Source organism: Euphorbia lathyris, chromosome 8 (genome assembly GCF_963576675.1).
Source record: "Euphorbia lathyris chromosome 8, ddEupLath1.1, whole genome shotgun sequence".
Taxonomy (NCBI): Eukaryota; Viridiplantae; Streptophyta; class Magnoliopsida; order Malpighiales; family Euphorbiaceae; genus Euphorbia; species Euphorbia lathyris.
In genome coordinates, this window is record NC_088917.1 from 57,426,558 (window position 1) to 57,448,151 (window position 21,594).

The 21,594-nt window shown below is 37.0% G+C and overlaps 1 protein-coding gene across 1 annotated transcript; it reads right to left on the reverse strand.

Moving 5' to 3' along the window:
• Positions 1-17,630: 17,630 nt before the first annotated feature.
• LOC136203192 (blue copper protein-like) lies at positions 17,631-19,325 on the reverse strand. Its single transcript, XM_065994282.1, has 3 exons — positions 18,962-19,325; positions 18,484-18,876; positions 17,631-18,135 (listed from the first exon to the last, which is right to left on the reverse strand). Exons 1-3 carry the CDS (start codon positions 19,140-19,142, stop codon positions 17,780-17,782), a joined length of 930 nt encoding a protein of 309 aa, XP_065850354.1. The 5' UTR covers positions 19,143-19,325; the 3' UTR covers positions 17,631-17,779.
• Positions 19,326-21,594: the final 2,269 nt, after the last annotated feature.

Below are 21,594 nucleotides of genomic sequence, written 5' to 3' on the forward strand. Positions count from 1 at the left end.
TGCCTTCTTCCCACTCTTCTTCTCTTTCCTCAGTGTGGGGCAGTTCGACTTAATATGGCCAGCTTGATGGCACTCAAAGCATGTAATGGGCTTTGAGCTGTCCTTTATGTATTTGCTGTCGCTTGAGTCAGCCTTATACTTATCAAACTTTTTGTAAGGCTTTTTAGAATATTTGTCGTTCTTCCTGAACAACCTCTTCATCTTTCTTGTGAACATGGCCATCTCCTCATCATCAGTTGAACTCCCGTCAGTGGAGTCAGCCTTCATGACAAGTGACTTCTGCTTCTTGTCATCAGATTTTTCCTTCACCTCAAAGTTTTTCATGGATATCTCATGGGTCAGCAATGAACCGATGAGTTCGTCATATTTGTAGGTGGTTAAATCCTGAGCTTCCTCAACTGCTGTCTTCTTTGCTTGCCAGTCTTGTGGAAGACTCCTGAGTATCTTTTTGACTTATTCTTCCTCAGTGAAGATTTTCCCAAGTCTCTTGAGCTCATTAATGATGTTGGTGAACCTTGCGTTCATGTCTGAAATGCCCTCATCATTGTTCATCTCGAACAGCTCGTACAGTCTCATCTGCTGATTCACCTTGGATTCTTTTACTTTGTTTGTTCCCTCGTAGGTGACTTCCAGCTTCTTCCAGATCTCTTGTGCCGACTCACAACCTGAGATTTTGTTATATTCTGCAGCATCGAGCGCACAATGAAGCATATTGATAGCCGAAGCATGGTTTTGAAGCTTCTTGAGATCATCCTCTGTCCATTTGGCCTCAGCTTTTATAACTGTTTGGCCAGCCACAACCTCAACAGGTACAAACGGCCCTTGGACTATAGATAGCCAGGCACTCATGTTTGTAGCCTGAATGAAGTTTTTCATCCTATTCTTCCAGAAGGTATAGTTTGACCCGAAGAATAGGGGAGGCCTAGTAATGGACAGCCCCTCAGGCAGTATTTGAGTTGTTTGGTTTCCAGGGAGAAACCGAGTGCTGTTTTCGCCCATGGTAGGGATCAGCTCAAGGTTGTTAGACCTTTTATAGTGAGCTTTTAGGCTCTAATACCACTTGTTGGTCCCTTATTTATTTGCAAGTATAGTTCCAAGGGGGGGTTAGGAACTATTTAAACTTTTTCACAATTTAGGCAGACTTCTTTTACTAAAGAAAAGGTTTGAACAGCGGCGCTGAGTAAACAGCAAGATACTGGCTTAGTCAACAGGTGACTAGGTCAGTTTCTTAGCTTGAGTCAGGAGATAGCACTTAGAGTCTATTCTTGAGCTCTTACGTTTTAATGCGCACAACTCAACTTGACCTCTTGACTTGGTCAGTTTTGATTGTTTAAGCAAGCAATATAAATAAGGAGTCAAAGGTTTAGAAATACTTCACTCAGCAGATTTATCCAGGTTCGGCTTTTTCTAAGCCTACGTCCTGTCCCCGGAACACGTCCGAGATTTCAAATCCTCTACTGAGCTCTTTAAAGGTAGAGCCTCAAACCTTTTACAATATCAGCAATTGAGTATGACAAGAGTACCTTCCTCTATACTTCTACTCAATCCTAATCTCTCCAATGAGTACTTAAAACCGAGTACTCAGCCTCTCCTTTCTATCTCTAGAAATGATAAGTGTTTTTGTCCTAATACAAAGATGTGCTAAGACACTTTAGACGATTTACAATCACTCTAGACTTTTACACAGATATGAAAATGTAGTGTAAGAATTTTGCTTTGCTTCTTGCTTGCAGAACTTGTAGAGATTTGGTCAGCGTAATGGCTTGATCAAGTTCTGTGTATTGTGAAGCTTGTGATGGCACTATTTATAGAGACGTCTGGTCATTCGGTCATTTCGAATTTCGAAATAACCGTTGGAGGAAAACGGCTATGTGTCGTTGTCATCCTGACTTGCACAGAGCTCTCGGCCAATCACAATTGTGTATCTTCTGTCCTCGGTCAGCACAGCAGATGGTCTCTCCTTTTATGGTAAAGTCAACTGGACAGCATACTGTGTCGTCTGAACTTTGCCAAAAGAGGAAACACTTTGTCTAGAAGTTTTCCTTTGCCAGCTGCTGTCTTGTACGCTTTGTCGAGACTACTCAGCAGCTTCATCTTGAAGTTGTTCCCGAAGGTCTTCTAGATCCTTCCGATTGCTGAGTTGCGTTTTGAACAAAACGGCAACGTCTTGATATACGCGGGGCGAGTGTACTGAGTTGTTTGACTTGGGCCTTGGCTTCCGTATTGGGCTTGGGCCATCCAATCCTTATGACTTATAACATTTATACTCAACATTGAACAAACACATTAGTAGGATAAATCAAAGCATTTAAACTTAGTGTGTTTAGAATATGTATTTTAACAATTTTGTCAAATCAAAATTATGTAGAAAGGTGTTTCAACAGACCCTACTCATTTAATGTTAAGGGTGAATTACATAAACATCATCAATGATAATAACATTTTGACTTTAATCAAATTGATAATTTTTATTTGTATTATATCAAATATGTTCATTTTTATTTTAGAAATGTTACCATCTTTTAACCTTCTTTAAAATAAATAGTTATTAATAACTTCCCTATTGATAAAATTCAAAATAAAATTTTTTTTAATTGAAATACGGACCTAGCCTAACGGAAATCCCAACCAGGTTGGCACCCTCGAAAAGGCAAAGACCCAAAATATATAAAAGAAGAGATGAAAAAAATATGAATCCAGAACAAAGAATGTTTTAAGAAATCTAAACATGTCCCTACCATAGGCATTATCTCGAGCTAAAAGGGAGCAGAAGTCCGGAAGAGTATTCCACATTTGTAAATCCGAGGCCAGGCGTCCGTGATTAGCAAGAGCGTCTGCCACTTGATTTCCTTCACGGAACACATGGGAGACAACCACCTGTATATGCATCATTGAATCTAAACAATTTAACCAATCCACTCGCATTGTCCAGGGAATGATCTGCGCACGGGAATGGAAAGTTCGAATAACGTAAGTGGAGTCACTTTCAATCCAGAGACAAGTCCAACCACGTGACCTCGTAATCGAAACTGCAAAAATAGCAGCTTGCAATTCCGCAATGTGTACCAAAGCACAATCAAGGAGGAAGGCAAATGACCCAAGAGGATGCCCCTGACTATTTCGAAAAACTAAACCGCAACCAGCTTTACTTAATATCACGGAGGCATCAGTGTTTGCTTTAATCCAATCAGATGGGGGGGCTGCTATCTAACTTTAATGATTCGAGGGGCCCTGTGATGACGAGTGTTTAAACCGATATTATGGAGAATTGATAACTCCACGATGGAATTCCATACCGATCCTTTGCTGATTCTATCAGAGCTATGAATAGCAGACCAAAGAAAATGTAATGTCTCATGAATGTTTGCAGGCTTATTCTCAAAGATAGCAGCATTTCTTACAGACCAGATCGTCCGAATAGCATTAACAATCGCAACCTGCCAGACGGAAAGGACTTGCGAAATGAACTTATGTGAGAAGGCGTGTTGCAAGAGGGTCTGTAGAGAAGAATCAAATACAAGTCTTCTACCAAATAAAGCCGATATGCTGAACCAACTTGGGAAGCAAAGGGGCAATGAACAAGCAAATGGTCACTCATCTCATAAGCCATTAAATAGATCGAACATCGACAAATAAGAGGCAGACCTCTAGCATGGAGCGCAGCATGAGTTGGTAAAGAATTCCAGTATGCACGCCATTAGATCATGGAGTGTGATGGCTGAATAAAAGGTTTCCAAATTAACTGAAAAACCAGAGGCAAAGCCAGAGGAGCACGAAGCCAGTGATAGACTAACTTTACCGTAAAGAGGCCATTGCTCACAGGTCTCCAAAAACATAAATCATGTTCAGAGTCATTTCCATGCATATTCCGGATGCGCTGGTGCAACGGACTAGCCAGCATCGGAAGATCCCGCCAGTTGCCATTTTCGTACAAATCTGAGACTCTATCAGTGAGCTTCAAATGGTCAGAGATAGAAATCCCAAGCTGTTCAGCTAGGGGAGGCAAAATCCATTACGAATTCCAGAATGACAATTCAGAAGAAGATCCAAATGACCAAAAACAATTCTCCCGTAACTTGAGATAGGCGGCTTTGACAGACCACCAAACAGACGATCGCTGCAACCGAATCCTTGGCAAACCAGCCCTGTTTAGAAAGCGCGTCCTCAAAAAATTAAAGCATAAGGAGTTAGAGGAAAGAAGGCCCCACGCCAATTTACCACTCATAGCTAAGTTAAGGGTCGAGAGGTGTTTAATACCCAACCATCCTTCCTTTAAAGATTTCAAACAAACCTTCCAGGGAACAGTAACCAGCTTTTTGGACAAAACTGAACCCGTCCAAATGAAATTCCTCATGTATCTATTGAGTCTATTTAGCAAACTCATAAACCATTTGTAAACCATAAAGGTGCGGATCAGAGAGCTAGTGATTACTGAATTAACAAGTGTCAGCCTACCAGCCATAGAGAGAAACGTCCCCGCCCAACGCGAGAAAGAGAGAATAATTCTATCTGCAGCCGCCGCAAGGTATTTAGCTCTTGGGATCCCTTGAAAAAGAGGGACGCCCAAGTAATCAAACGGGAGAGATCCAATTTTGATTCTAATTAGACCCGCCAATCTGCCCCGATGTCTGAGTAAGACCGAGTCCCCGAAGAAAATCTCAAACTTTTTCCAATTCACCAATTGTCCAGATAGAGAGCCATATAAATCAAAAATACCCATGAGAGCATGGATGTTCGAGATGCTCGCCCTGTAAAAAAACTAAAATATCACCTGCATATAACAAGTGCGAAGGCATTACAGAAGAAGTAGAATAACCCATCGGAGACAGCGACCCACGCAAGACATGAGCATTGATAAAACGACTAAGGAAATCCTCCGCTAAACCAAACAGAAGAGGAGAAAGCGGATCGCCCTGTCTTACCCCTCGAGAACAAGAGAAATACCCAACAGGTCCATTATTAGTGAGAATCGAGATATGAGCTGATGAGAGTATCGCATGAATCCAACCCATGAATTGAGAGGAAAAACCAAACGACTTTAGAACTTCAAGCAGAAATTGCTAGTTTAACGTATCAAAGGCTTTCCTAATGTCCACCTTCAGGCACATGTTACCTCCAAAACATTTTTTATTCAAGAGATTGACACCTTCAGAAGCGATTGCAATGCACTGATGGATTTGGCACCCTTTTATGAAACCAAATTGGTTCTTTGTAATAATTCGGCTAGTAATAATGGGAAGCCTATCAGCTAAGATCTTCGAGATAATTTTGAATGTGAAATTGCTCATAACAATCGGTCTATACAGCTCAATTGTTGAGGCTCCATGGACTTTGGGGATAAGAGCCATCAAGCTTGAGTTCAGCCCACCAGAGATTTCCCCATGCTGAAAGAACCACTGAACCCTTTTACACACATCACTACACACAATGCTCCAATAGGATTGAAAGAATTGACCGGTGTAGCCATCAGGGCCAGGAGAGCTAGAAGGATCCATGGAAAAAACCGTATGTCTGATGCAATCCTTATCAGGGCAAGCGGTTAGAGAAATATTTTCAGAATCCATCACAAGCCGAGGAACCATATCAGAAACCAAAGACAAATCCACCAGATTCCCACCCGGGCTAGCGAACAAGTTATAATAGTAAGAGATAATATGATCAGAAATAATATTTGAGTCAGTGTGAGAAACCCCTTCAATTGTTAAGGTAGAGATTCCCATATGCGATTTGCGCATTGCAGAGACACGGTGAAAGTAGCTTGTGTTACGGTCTCCTTCGGCAAGCCACCGCACCCGGCTTTTTTCTTTCAAATAAGTTTCCTGCTGAAGCAAGTGAAGATCTAACTTCTCATAAACGGCCATTTCACGTTCCTGAAGGGTCAATGACCAACCAACAGATTGAATAGTCTGATGAATATCTACAAGGGAGCTGTGTGCCTCATCAATGTTAGCATTGAAGTTACCAAAAATATTAACGTTCCAATTTCTCAAAATAGTCCTCAGACCACACAACTTGTGACACAATAAAGGAGCCAGCAAAAGAGCAGAGACAGGGCCATCCCAATGATTCTTTATTATATCATAAAGCTCAGGATTACTAACCCACATTTTTTGAAATCTGAATCGAGAAATCCTACCAGAAGTATTCGAAAATTTGAACAGAAGGGGGGGGGGGGGTGGTCCGAATGATGACGCATCAGCCCCACACAGCACGGATTCCAAGCATCCGCAAAATCAGCCGAAACTAAAGCCCTGTCAAGCCGAGAGTTGACACGCGCCTCACCAGTTCTTCCATTACATCAAATGAATAAACAACCAGTAGAGGGAATATCCAGCCAATCCCCATCATCCATAAAATTCCTAAAGTCACGACAAGGTCTCGTAGCTGGAGGCCGACCTGTTTTCTCATGAGCCCCAAGGATTGCATTGAAGTCCCCAAGTAACAACCATCTACCTTGTAAATTCAATTTGAGAGCATTTAGAGTCAAAAAGAGATCAACACGTCTATTTGCCCAAATACTGACATACACAATTCCATAATAATGACTAATGCCCTGTACGTCCTGTTGTAATACCACAAACTGTTCATGCTGAAGAATTACAGAGATTGCATCAGTAATCACAATCCTTTGAAGAATCCAAAGAGTTGGTTTATCACGCAGATTAACAAAAATCAGTCTCATGCAAATGCTGGACCAAAACGAAGGACGAATTGCCCCAAAGTCAACCATTGGTTCTGCTAAGCAAAGAAGATAAGGTTTATGTTGCCTACATAAATCAGATAGGTACCTCTGAGTGTTAGGGTTGAGGAGCCCCCTACAGTTCTAGAATAGAACTGTTATAGGGGTTTTATGGCCCGTTTCGCTCGGGATTTCTCTGCCTCATGCTTTCCATATTTGCGTGCTTTAATTGATGTCACAGTGTGCCACATTTCATCTTCTTGCTCTGCTTGATCTGCCTAGGAAAGAGTGGGAGAAATGTTGTTGTTTCCAGGAGAGTCAGGCCTCTCCACATCATCAACCGGCTCCATTTCTCCCATGCGGCTCCCAGCAAACACAAGTTCTTTGTCAGGGCCGACCTTCTCAACATCAATTTTCTGTGCAAGGTCAGCTACAATTCTGGCCGTGGCGATTGCCACCGGAACAATTGCACGATTCTCAACAGTAGGAGAAGGTTTTTTAGTCGGTGGTTTTTGAAAAGATCGACTCTCCGGTGGTTTTTTATTTTTCATGCAGTCATACGCCGAATGACCAATAGAAGAACAAACTTTGCAGAACTAAGGAACCCTTTCATAAATCACCTCAATCCAGATGTTTTTCCCTGCTCTCTCAACTCCAAGTTTCGTCGGTAGTTCGCCTGCTAAGTCCACATCCAACAGAAGTCTAGCAAAATGCCCAAAATCACCTTCAAGGGTGGCTTTGTCAAACCGAATCAATCCTCCAATCCTTGTTATGATGTCCGAAAGAATTTGTCTATCCCAATATTCCCATGGAAGAGAGTAGAGGCGAACCCAAACTTGTGCATTAGTGGAGTGTTCGACATAAGGATCAAAATCCGGCACCCAAGGTTGAAGATGAAAGGTGCCCGGACGGGTATTCACAATCCCCTTGTTGACAACCATATCATGTGCTTCTTTGGAAGGCAAGATTACTTGGAAATATCCTTTACCAATTGCAATTAGCCACCGCTGGGCAGTGATTCCCCAAATCTTGGTTAAACTTGTCTTGAGATCCGCCACTTTCCAAGGGGAATTCCCTTTAGATAGAACTAGTCTTCCGATAAGAGCGTGTGAGCAGAGAGCAATTCTCCTCTCATAAGCTGATTGCGAAATCCGAATGGATTTCAGGCCTCCGATGTCAGTAACCGTGTCAGAGAATTGATAATGCCTCGTTTAAGAACAGAGGAGAAAGACGGCACATGCTTGCCACATGCAAGGGGCTGATGAGGCAGATCCGAAGCGAAACGGAGCTTAGGATTGAAGAGAACTTCGATGCTAAAGAAATCTTCCGGAGGAGGAGCCATGATCACCGGAGCGGTGACGGCGAGCACTATCCGACCACCTCAAACACAGTTCAGAGAATTCATTGTTATTTTCAAACCACAATAAGTTTATATTCACAATTTAAAATTATTTTGTATGATTAATCTTCTCAAATATTTATTAAATATTTATTATATGTAAAGAAAATGGTAAGGTCAGCAGCAGGCAGAAATCAAACACTAGATTGAGAAACGGCGGCGAGCGGAAACCGGGCCGACGGCGAGCGGAACCAGGGCCGGCGGCGGGCGAAGGGCCGACGACGGTGCGCGGACAAGGCAGGAGCGGGCGCAGGGGAGGGGGCGGTCTAAGATCGCGCAACCACCGAATACTCGACGGCAAGAGCAGCGAGTGGGGATCGAGGGCGCCGGCGAGCAGGGGCCGAGGGCAACAGCGAACGGAGACCGAGGTCGGCGGCGGACGTAGGGGAGGGGCGGAGGAGCGACCAAACGAATCTCAAAGAAGACGCGTATGCAGAGGAGCGTCTTTTGGATTTCTCTCCAGAGGAGCGTCTTTTCCTTTAATTATCATTTTCAGAGCCCAATATAACAATTGAATTCAAAATAAAATTTAACATAACTATAAATATTTAATGACATGTGATTTTTCATGTAATTTCCTCTAATGTTAACCCCATAATTAACACGATATGAAAATAATTTACTTACGCATAGACTAAAATGCTCCAATTTGAATTTTTATATAAAAAATGACAATTAAAAAAGCGAACCATAGATAAATGGGGTTTACAAGTCATTTAAAATTGTGAGGTCCACAATTTTGGAACCCACAAATGAAATCCTCACTTGTTGTTTTTTTTTTTTTAAATTTTAAATAAAATGTCTATTTGAAATTTAAAAACTAATATAATTTCTCGAAATTCAGACTTATGGTTTTGTTTCTTCTTCTTTAGCTACTAATCAATACAAGAAGACCAAAAATATTTTGATATTAAAGGTTTCTTTTCTTTATGGGAGAAAAAGAAAAAAAAAGGAATATTGAAAGTGTCTTGCAGGTCATTCTTATATTTTTATTATTTTAATTGGGCAGGATTCAATTCATCATAATTATAAATTAAAATTGAATAGGCATTATTTAGTTTAATTATCAATTAAGACGTTATTTTAATATTGAAGAGCGTATAAAGCTAAAAAGACACCAGAGCAAATCATGTGCTTATATTCTAAATTCGAAAGGGAAAAGTACAAAAATAAACCTTGTGGTTTGGCCCATTTTCGAAGTGCACTCTTGTGGTTTAAAAGTTTGCAAGTTGGTGCCTTGAACTTCATTCCGTTAGCAAAGAGGGGTAAAATTGACTAACGGTGTTAAAAGTCAAAGGGAAAATAGTTAATTTGGTCCTTATATTTAACAATTTTATAAATTAAGCATCCTTATTATCTAAGTATCACAAACAAACCCCAAAATAAAAAATAAAAATTCAATTATACCATCTTCTCTATTACTCTTTAATTTTTTTCTTTCTCTCTCATCTTTTTTAATTTTTTTCTCTCTAAAATCAAGTTTCTCTCTCTAGAATCACAGTTCAATACTTTCTTCCCATTTGATGGATGGGTACAAACAACACACCTCAATTCAGACACTAATTCAGACGTTAAAAGACAGATGAGTCGATGTTCATACCTAGAAATTTAGTTAAGTAAGATATTGAAGAAGTCAAGAAACTAGCCAAATCACCACCATGCTTAACGTATTACTGACCATATTCCAGCTTTGGTATGCGATGCTCAAAAACGGATCCAGTGGATGTCGTGAAAAATAACGAAAAGTTTTCGTTCGATTCATCTGTCTTTTAACGTCTGAATTAGTGTCTGAATTGAGGTGTGTTGTTTGTACCCATCCATCAAATGGGAAGAAAGTATTGAACTGTGATTCTAGAGAGAGAAACTTGATTTTAGAGAGAAAAAAATTAAAAAAGATGAGAGAGAAAGAAAAAAATTAAAGAGTAATAGAGAAGATGGTATAATTGAATTTTTATTTTTTATTTTGGGGTTTGTTTGTGATACTTAGATAATAAGGATGCTTAATTTATAAAATTGTTAAATATAAGGACCAAATTAACTATTTTCCCTTTGACTTTTAACACCGTTAGTCAATTTTACCCTTCTTTGCTAACGGAATGAAGTTCAAGGCACCAACTTGCAAACTTTTAAACCACAGGGGTGCACTTCAAAAATAGATCAAACCACAAGGTTTATTTTTGTACTTTTCCCAATTCGAAATATAACAATAGTCAATGTTTGCCAGCTGAATTAAAAAGGAGACGTGACAAGTATTAGTTTATTCACATATTTACATTTAAAACATATTATAGGGTCAAATTTGACTTGCATTATGAGGCCTTAATGGAAACATTGTTAAGTATTACTCATTACTTTTCTCATTGAGTCATTGTCGTTATGTGCTTTGTTCGAATATTTACAGCAAAATCAGTTTTTAAAAGTTTTTTGAATCCTAATCGCGAGTTAAGTTTTTTTCTTATTGAAAATTTATTGAGTTGTTTATCTTGAAACGGTAGAGATCCGGATCAAAGATGGCAATGACTACTTTACCTATGAATGGTTGACACTGACGAACTCTAATAATATTACTCGTACCATGTATAAAAAAGTATGAGATGAGTATGAATTTAAAAAAATTACATATGGTAGATATGAGAATACCTATTAGGATATCTGGTACCCGCCATATATTTGGCAGATGACATGTAACATGTTATCCGTTACCTGTCACGAACCCTTTATATAAAACATATTAATAGTTTTAGATGTAGGAAGTGAGATTCGAAACCACAACTTATGTATTAATAGTTTGCGGATGAATTATTTATTAAATTTATGCTTTGTTAAAATGGTCATTTTTTTTGTTTTATGTATTGATTTTTAACGGGTAGGGGTACCCGTTATTTGAATGAGACGATAATGAGATTCATAAAGTATACATATTAGGATAATGGAACGAGTACGGTTAATGAAATAATAAACGAGTAAGAGGTTGAGATTGTCACTATCCTCAGGTACCCTACCGGTTGCCATTCCTAGTCTGGGTAACTTCCAGGTCGTTCGGTGTTTGGGTGAGCTATTGAGAGCTCACAAACCGTCTGTTGTGTTCTTGTGTGAAACGTTGGTGGATAAAAATCGACGACGACCCTTGAAGAAAGTTTTCTTCTGATGCTTCTTTTTAGTAGATGCTCGAGGCAGAAACGGAGGTTTAACTATACTGTGGAAGGATAATGAGAAGCTGGAGGTTATTATGTTCTTAGATCATTATATTGACATGAAAATGAAGGACAATATCAATGAGGATTGAAAACTTGTGGGATTCTATGGGTTTGTGGATAAAGGGCATCATCACAAATCTTGACAATTACTTTCGGATGTAACGTCTTCTCATTCGCTTTCACGGGAAATTATTGGAGATTTTAATTGTATTTTCGACTAGAAAGAGAAGAGAGGTGGGCCTAAATATCCCCCGTACCTCATTTCTGATTTTATTGAATCAATTTCTTATTTATCTCTTCACGACATGTGCATGAGAGGAAGTTCTTTAACGTGGGATATAGGGAAGGGCTCATGCTAATGGATCAGAAAGAAGTTTAATCGTGGACTAGGGTCGGCTGGTTGGTGTCTTCGGTTTTTGTATTACAGACTAGCATACCTCACCCTTTCTTCCTCTAATCACTTCCCACTATTGTTGGAGTTCGAAGTTAAGCCTACTCGCGCTAAGGCATATTATTTTCAGTTCAAGCATGCATGGTTACTAGAGCAGGGGTTTACTGATCTTGTTGTAAAGAGTTGGTCGCATGACGGGGACCGCTCAATAATGGATAAACAAACAGGGTGCAGTTTATCGATGGAAAGTGGGGCCGCAGGTTCAAGTCGAGGATCACCAGCAGAATTTTGCAATGTAAGTCTATTTTGGATCGATTAAAAGATAAGGAGAATAATGAATATGTTAAGAGTTTTATTGGTGCCCAGTCCCAACTTAATCACTTGTTAGAGCAGAAGGATACTTATTGGCGCTAGAGAGCAAAAAAAAAAAAATTTGATTGAAGGATGGTGACACAAATTTTAATTATTTTCATGTGTGTGTTAACTTATTGAAAAAAAATGATATTGAGAACCTTATTGTTAACATGTGTTTAGATGGAAGGTAAAGTCAGTAATGATTTAATAATGTAATTATATATAAAATTACTCGTATATCATTTCCTTTAGATAAATAAAATAAAAGATAAAAGATAATTTTGGAAGAAAAAGATATGTACCATGATTTCTCTTCAATTTGGAGTGTAAGAAAAATTACCAAAAATCCACCCTCACCTACTATGCTCTTCAATTACATCTCAAAAAACAAATATGATTACCTAATGACACTTACCATTACCTACTTCGAATCCAAACAATCTTTAAAGCTCTTTGAAGACAAATATTTGTGGTTTTTTTCATAAATTCAAATTGGGTCTAGAGGCCTAGCCCAATAGAGATGATTATGGAAATCAGGTTAATTAATTAATTACTTAATTTCTGCAATTATTTTGCACATTTTAAATTTTAGGGTAAATAATTATATAGTCTTTATGTTTTTACTTAACACGCTAGTAAGTCCATCATATTATTATAAGATCCTTAAGTTTTATCTTAATCAATTCTTTAGTCCTCACATTTGTTTTTGTAAATGAAAATTCAAAATTGCCCCCAGTTATATACATAATTTTTTTTATCTTTTGTGGTGAAGCTCTTAGCCTAGTGGTTGAGAGCTTACCTATAACTAGGGAGGTCATGGGTTCGAATCACATCCGGGTGGGGTTGAGATTTTTCTTTCTTCTTTAATGTAAGCGCATTGTGCGCAAATTTTTTAAAAAATTTAATCTAATTAATTTTAATGAAATTTTTGAACTACATATACACCGAAATTAATATACTTGAAAAAATATATTATTAATTTTCTTAAATTATAATTATTTTTTTCTTTATTTTTTAATATAATATCTTTAAATTAACATTAAATATTATTATAATTTTTTTTTATAATTTTATAAAAATCATATATATTTTTCTTCATTAGTAAAATTTATTAGAATTGTAATTTTTTTTTATAATGATAGTCTTACTCCTATTTTAATAACTTTTGAAATATTTTTCATTCATTTTTTAGTCAATAAATTTTACGTTATTAAATTAAAGTTCTATAATATTATAAAAATTAATAAATCCATTAATTTACATTGGAATTTATATTGGAGAGATTGTGATTATGTAGGAAAAAAGAGAAAAAAAATATAAAATAGAAAAAATAGATGTTTTATTATTAAAACATAAAGTAAAGGGTGATTTTGGTATTTTAAAATTTATTTAGTATAGTTTGACCATTGACCCAAACATAAGGACTAACATCCCGGAAAACTCGGCTTGCGGATATTTTGGGCATCAAAATTGTGTCCCTTCCCATTATTTATCTCGGAGTACCGCTGTTCCAAGGAGCTCCCAGATCTCGCTATTTGCAACCGCTAATGGACAGATTTCTTAACAGATTCAATCTTTGGAGAGGACAATCTCTATCAGCTGCAGGAAGGCTCACTCTTATCAAATCCTCTTTAACTGGTGCCCTGGTGCACTCGTTCATGATCTATAAGTGGCCCAATGAATTAATTAAGAGAATCAACAAGGCTATTCGTAACTTTCTATGGACTGGAGATAGAGACAAACGGAAATTTATCACCGTTCCTTGGCATATATGCTGCATGCATACTGGGCACGGAGGATTGGGCATAAAAGATATTAAGCTGTTTAATTTGGCTTTGATTGCCAAACTCTGTTGGGATCTATTGCAAGGTCATGGCTTCATTTTATCCTTGCTTCGAATTAGGTTCATGGACGCCTCAGACTTGGCCAAACGGCTCATTAGCAACTCAACCATCTGGTGCTCCTTGAAATATATGTTTGAAACTGTCAGGAATGATTCGGTTTGGTGGTTTGGGGAAGGATCCAACTTGAACTTCTGGACAGCAAGATGGATAGTTCCTTCTATAGCGGATCAAATGAACATTCCAAGGAAATCACAAGCCAACCTCTTCAAACCATTGCATGAACTGAGAGATAATGGCATCTGGGTCAATCTCCATCTCATTCCTATTCACATTCAGGAACGCATCAAGCAGATTGACAATTTTGGTCTCCACGATCGCTGCATCTGGCAGCCGGCTGAATCTGGGAACCTCTCAGTCAAAGAAGTTTATAATAATTTGCATCAGGGAGAGCCGGTTGATTGGAGCAAGTTGATTTGGAATTCGTTCATCCCTCCGTGAAGAGCCCTCACTTGCTGGTTATTAATCCATGACAGATTAACGGTACAGAGCAAACTGCAAGCCCGTGGAATCTCCCTAGCGCAACACTGTGAGCTTTGCAAAGAACATGAGGAAAGCACAGAGCACCTGTTCTTCAGCTGCAGAATTTCTGCGAGTCTATGGAGGTTGGTATGCTGTGACAACCTGGTAAGATGTCCAATTTTTTCTCTGTCTGAGTTTTGCAATCAGATCAGATACGTTCAAACTAGCACGCGTTGTAGAAAAAGATGGCTCTTCTCGACTGTCACCTGCGTTTGGTATATCTAGTTTATTCGAAACAAAGCAATCTTTGATCAAGACCTCCCTTCAATCCAAATGCTTAATTACAAATTGTTGCATCTGATTAGAGAAGGTGATGTATATACAGCTACCCGCGCACGACCTCCACCTGAGCCAAACTTTAAAATTGTGTGTTGGCTGCCTCCCCCGATTAACTGGTGCAAAATCAATACGGACGGCGCCTCGAGTCCCAATGGACGTGCTGGTATAGGTGGGATCTTTCGAAACCATAGAGGCTTTGTGCTTGGTTGTTTTGCTTCCCCCTTGCAGAATTGTTCCACTCATCTTGCTGAGCTGCAGGCCATTATCATGGCAGTCGACGAAGCCTGAAATAGGAATTGGAGAAACCTATGGATAGAATCGGATTCCACCTATGCAGTTAACCTCCTCAACAAATTGTCCATAGATGTCCCTTGGCGAATCAGGAAAGTCTGGCACTGCTGTCTTCAGAAACTCTCAAGAATGAATCGGAAAGCAACTCATATTTTTCGGGAAGGTAATCAAGCGGCTGATCGAATAGCAAGCATCGGACAATCAGCTGACTCAACATTATGGTGGTCCTCTGCACCGTCTTCCTGTCAGAGCTTCGTCTTTGATGACTTATGTAACGTAGCTCACGTTAGATTTCTCTAACTTTAATGTTTTCCTTTTCTGTTTTTTCATTCTTTTTCCTCCCTCTGTATTCCTTTTCCTTTTTTTAATAATATTCGGGTTGCAGACTGAGCCGGGGGTGCCAACCTAGTTGGGATGTCCGGACTACCTGCGCGTCCCAACTTTCAGTAAAAAAAAAGTAGTTAACAAAAACAAAAATTGAAAGACTATATAATTATTTCTAAAAATACAGAGACTAAGTAGTGTATTAGGTAAAAACACAAGGACCTTATAATTATTTACCTTAAATTTTATATAAACTCCTAAAGTCTAATTATAGATCTTATGTCGAACTGTTTGGTCTAAATGGTTCTAATACTATATCATGAAACATTCAAATTAGAAACTCAATATGATAATTAAAATCCAATCATAGATCTTCAATTAATATCGGACAAAAAAAACCACATCAACATCAACACCAACAATAATAATATTTAATCCAAGTAATATCGATGAAAAATCACAACTTATTTGTCCAACCAACTTCTTTCATTGAATCGTGAATTTGAAAACTAGCTGAAAATTGGTTTGGGTGCAATGCTTTGAGGAAATGATTTTGGTGAAGATGAAAATCATGAATCCAACACTTTCATATTCTAAGATCTGCAACTCGGTTTTGAGGAAATCGTGTTGCTTCAAGTGAAAATCATAAATTTGAATTTGAGAAAATTGTTTTGATTCACGTGAAAATCGTGATTTTAAGTTTAGAATCCGTAAAACATTTTCTTTCTATTCCTTTTTACTAATCTTTTTGGTAAACGGGGAAGGTTCAAGGTCCTGGAAACAGAAAAAAAATAACATAACAAAAACAGAAACCAGAAGCCAAACCAAGAACGAATAAGTCTGCTTAGAGCTAATTCCTGATATTTATTAGAGAGGATCCTTTTAGCGTTACTAATCCTTATGGTAATTGAATGTCAGTTTGCAATCTAAAGTGTTGAAATCCCAAACCTATTATCCCAAACCTAGTGAATGTTATTTCATTGTTACTAAGAGGGACTTGGTTCTTGTCACTTAATTTGGTTTGTTAACAAAAAAAATAACAACCTTTATATTTTTGAATAAATATTCACACATTGGAAAGTGGTCATCACTACCATCACACAATAAGAGAGTGGCTTTCACTACCATCACTAGAAGAGTGTGACGTATGATAAAGCGTACGGAGAAAGTTACTTTATAGTGGCTAAATTCCTCTCAAATCTTTTTTATTTATTTTTGCTTTTATTTTTTACTCCTCAAACTTTGTGAAGTAACAAAGAGCCCAGTGAAATGTTATTTTTGAGTCTAACTTGTATCTAGGTGGCATCACTTTAGTGTTACCACCGTTAGAGATACTCTTAGTAGCAGAATTCATATTTAAACAAACAATTCCTTGTTTGTGGCCTTTGAGTGTTGTTACCAATTCAAAAGGATTGGCTTCAAAGCATTAGTTGCTCCAGTCAAGAGCTTATCATTATTAACTTGGCCCAAATAAAACCCAGAAACCCGAACAATCACAATTACATTCTCATTTTTAAGATTCCAACGGTTAATCAGTTAACCATGTATTAATGGTTAAGCTGATCAAGTATTTATATTAGTGATGCACAATTTAATAATCGAATTCAACATCTATCTCTTTGTTTTTTACAAAGTAAATAATTAGAGAATTCTCTTTTCACTAAAGTAAATCTTATTTAGTATCATTAGGTTATATAGATTTTAGTAAGTTGTCATGTAATACACTTTGTAAACAGAGGCGGAGACAAGGGGGTCGGGTCCCTCCTACCGTCAGAATCACCATGACTATGAAATTTGAGGCTGTGGTGGTTCCGACCCCGTGTTTCTAAGAAATAATAATCAAGCGTTAAATTAGCACCTCAAAATTGGCCCAGATTCTGTTAGGCCATCTCTAAATCCAAAATTCTAATTTTTTTTTTCCTGTCACATCTTCTTTGAATCCAAATTTCTATTTCTTTTTTGTCTGTTAGGTCTTTCTTAAATCCAAATTTCTAATTTTCTTTTTCCTATTAGGGTCTCCTCAATTTTTTTTACATGTTCAAAATTTTATACACAATATAGCTTAACTTTGAAAAACATTGGTACTTACAAATTGGTTCTACTACTTTGATTATAACACGGATATATACGGAAATTTTTTTGAACAAATTCAATTTAACAAAAAAATTTCTTTTACACACCTCGTGTAAAATTGGCACCCCAACCGAACAATCTTGTATTCGTTACTGTTTGTAATAACTACTGAAAGGAAGATTTTAAAGTAATATCAGTGATTGGTGTCTAAGAAATAAGATTATATAATGTAACTAGATCAACTTTATTATGTATTTAACAAGGGCACAAAAAAGTAAATAAAAACAAAATGTACTAATGCCTATATGTCGCAAAAAGAATAAGATATAATCAGAGAAAGAGCAAATAAATGGTAGAAATATATGTAGTCTAAAACAAAGCTAAGATAAGGGTCATTATTATAATGTTAACAGAGAAACCAGCAAGATGAAGAGATGAAGCAGAAGTAAAAGGGGGAGGTGCAGCTGTAGGGCCGTCTGTGACTGGGCTGCTGCTCGATGGAGCTCCACTGTCTGTGCCGGAAGCCACCACGGTGATAGCCAGCTGTTGACCCAAGATGCAGTGGCCTGGATATGTGGATGTGAAGAAATAATCACCACTAGCATTTAGTAACACTTTTGTTGGGCTTGTTAACCATTTTTGGATGGTGCTATTGGTGTTGCAGCTCTCGTAGCCATCTTTGCTCACCAGGGCAACATCTTCTACTCCATTCACAAAATTGAAAACTGCACAACAATCAAATTTTAACTTCCTTAGAGAGGGAACACATCTAATAATTTGAACCATATATTATCTTGACGGTAACCAACAGTTGCGTTCACATGGATCCTGATGGCCACGTAAATTTAATCATTCACCGTTAGATCTAGGCAGATTAAATATAAGCCTTAGGTCTCCACCTTAGGATTTTAATCCGCCTAGATCTAACGGTGAATGACCAAATTTATGTGATCATCAGGGTCCATGTGAACACAACTGCCGTAACCAATTGATGGGTTGAATATAGGTTAGAGGCCTAATTGCTGAATTTAAAAAGTTAGTAACCTAATTCAATTTGAGTAGTTTATAATTACCTAGTGTGTCTCCAACAATGAAAGTCTTGTTATAAGCCCAAGCCATGTAAGCAAGTGAACCCCCTGGAGGCACTATCCACCCCAACCCATCACCCACACTGTAGCTCATAGGATAATCAGGACGCATATGTGGGCGATGATGAGGAACCGGAACAGGAACAGGACCAGGAGCAGGATAAGGTCCACCACCTGGAATCACATAAATAGCTAACCTTTGCCCTAAAAAACAGTGTTTGTCCATTGTTGAAATAAAGAAATATTCCCCACTTGTATTCAAAGTAATATTTACTGGACCACTTGTTGTAACAGATATAAAATCTGTTGAATTGCATTTTAAAAATGCTTCTTTTGATACCCTTGCAACATCTTGCACCCCACTTGTGAAATTGAACACTACAATTTAAAAAAAAAAAAGTTTAGTTACAACAGCAAAATGAAATTATTCAAGTTAATTATACTACAGTGTAAGTATACATACAGAGAACATCACCAACGGTGAAAATATGAACAGCGGCCCAGGTAGCGTAAAAAAGGTCACCGCCGGGAGGTACTAGCCATCCTAAGTCATCGCCGACGACAAATGTTTTTGCTGCAGTAGAATGCACAAGTGAAGCAGCAACTGCAATAGCCAAAATGAGTATACTTGATATTTTACTCATTTTGTTGAATTGATATAGCTGTAGCTTAACTTGGTGGTGATCAATTAATTTATAGTCATGATGTCTGTTTAGATTTCGGTATCAAAATTAAAATATAGTTACATTTGAAAGAGTATGTTTTTTAAAATATAAAAAGGATGAATTCGAAGAAGTTTTTGGTCTTTGACAAATTCAACTGAGATGTATGTAGAAGCTAGAAATTTTGAAAAATTGTGAAATTTGTTTGTTGGTAATAAGGGTCAATAATTAACAATGGAAAAATGTGGGGTGATAAAGATGGAAACTAATACAATTTACTTGAGGACTTTTTGTTGGTAATAAGGGTCAATTAATAATAAAAAAATAATGTGGGGGTGATAAAGATAGAAACTACTAATACAATTTACTTGAGGACTTTTTGTTTTATTGGCTACACAAATTTGTTACTCCAATTTTTAATTGCAATGTAAAAGGAATACTCAAAGCATAACTCCCCAATTGTCAATTCAATTTTCCTGTTTTGAAAATTTCTAATATCAATTTATTTCTAGGTTATATATTGTATTTAATTTGAGAAAATGGTATAAGGAAAATTCTTATATATTGTACACCTAATACATTACCAACTCCTGAACTTGTTCATAATAATAGATTGGCTTCCTGAACTTTGCAAGTGTCTCATTAGCTCCCTAAACTTGTTTATTTCGTATCACTAACTCCCTAAACCTGTCCATAAAAATTTATTAGATCCATGAACTTTGCAAATGTCTCACCAGCTCTCTAAACTTGTTTATTCCGTAACAACTAAATATAAAAATCATAATACTAACCAGGAGTTACCCATAATATCTAAAATTGTGCAATTTTACCCTTAACATTAGTAGCCAATAGCAAATTTATAAATTTATAAATTTGGTGAATTTTTTTGTCCAATTCGTACAAAAGTCAGTATATTTTTTATTTATTTATTTTCACATCCCAACATATGTTTGTGATTTGTTACTGATACAATGAAGCATGTGTGAAGTGTAGATGACAAGATTTACGCCCAAGACAGTTTGATGAATTATTTCTCAAATTAACTCAATTTATCAATGTTAGGGGTAAAATTTCTCTTAGCTTCCAATGTTAGGGATAAAATTGCATCATTTTAGACGTTAGTGGTAAAATTACTCCTTACCCAAAATGTTAGGGGTATTTTTGCACATTAATCCGAGTTAGTATTATAGTTTTTGTATTTAGTTGTTACAGAATAAGCAAGTTTAGGGAGCTGGTAGATACTTGCAAAGTTCAGGGAGCTAATCAATTTTTATGGACAAGTTTACGGAGCTGGTGATACGAAATAAGCAAGTTTAGAGAGGTGGTGAGATACTTATAAAATTAAAGAAACTAATCTACTATTATGGACACGTTTAGAAAGCTCGTAATGTATTAAGCCTATATTATTTAGTTTGGATTTTTAGGCCCTATAGAGACTAGTTAACTAGAAAGCGTGGATTCAAGCTACATCTATTTATTTATTTCAAATCGGCATGCTGCTTGTATTTTTTATAGACATGCAATTTATTAAAATTAATATATTATTTAACCAACATGGTTTTGTTTTTTGTTTTTTTAAATATTTTGAAGGAATTTTTTTTTAAATAAACTATTTTCTAGAAAAACGTAATATTATATCTTCATCTTCTAAAAAATAAAAATAAAAACCCTAGTAGCTCTCTAATTTTTGGAATATTTTTAGGAAAGTTCATCATCAATTTTCCTTGACTTTTTTTATGCATTTTCTGTTTGGTGAAATACCATATATTTTATTTTATTATTGAAGAACAGTTAAGATGCATGTGTCTTTCCTTTAAAGAGCCGTGCTAGATTGTGATTAAATTTATAATTAAATAAGATGTAACATTTTTCAACCTAGGCTAGGCTTCCAGAACATCATCTTTATAACTGCGACATCATGTTTCAATTATTAAAATATTCATTTGTTTGACATTTTTTTCATATATAATTATCTAAAAGTATAGAATCGTTCTTGTTGTTGGTGGTGAGTTTTCACTGACGTATTTCACAAGAAATCTGTGAAGTTTCTATTGCTTTATTAATTGGTATATATGTAATTAAAATGCTTATTAAATTATAAATAGAATGCACATTTTCTGAAAATCCAAAACAAGTTCAACATATACTTTTTTTTTTTTTTTTTTTTTTTTTAATCAAAGAATGAATTTAATTAATTGAATAAGTATTCTTACAAAACGCTTCTAGTAACCAATCAGAGATATTAAATGAAAGAAACTCACTAGCATTGGAAAGGCCATGTCGTGCAACGACATGTGACACCCCGTTCGCTAGTCGAGGGATAAAAGACACTTTGAAATCGTGCCTGTTTCTTAAAATCAACCGACAATCTTCTATAATACTGCCGAAATCGGATAAGTCCTCGGCTGAGGAATTAACCTTAGCCACTACTTCT

Bases quoted from the DNA above. Each gene is read 5' to 3' on its own strand.
- LOC136203192 (XM_065994282.1), bottom strand. From the start codon at position 19,142: ATGAGTAAAATATCAAGTATACTCATTTTGGCTATTGCAGTTGCTGCT. The intron at 18,877-18,961 runs GTATGTATACTT...TTTAAATTGTAG, and splicing joins CACCGTTGGTGATGTTCTCT to TGTTCAATTTCACAAGTGGG. The intron at 18,136-18,483 runs GTAATTATAAAC...ATTGTTGTGCAG, and splicing joins CATTGTTGGAGACACACTAG to TTTTCAATTTTGTGAATGGA.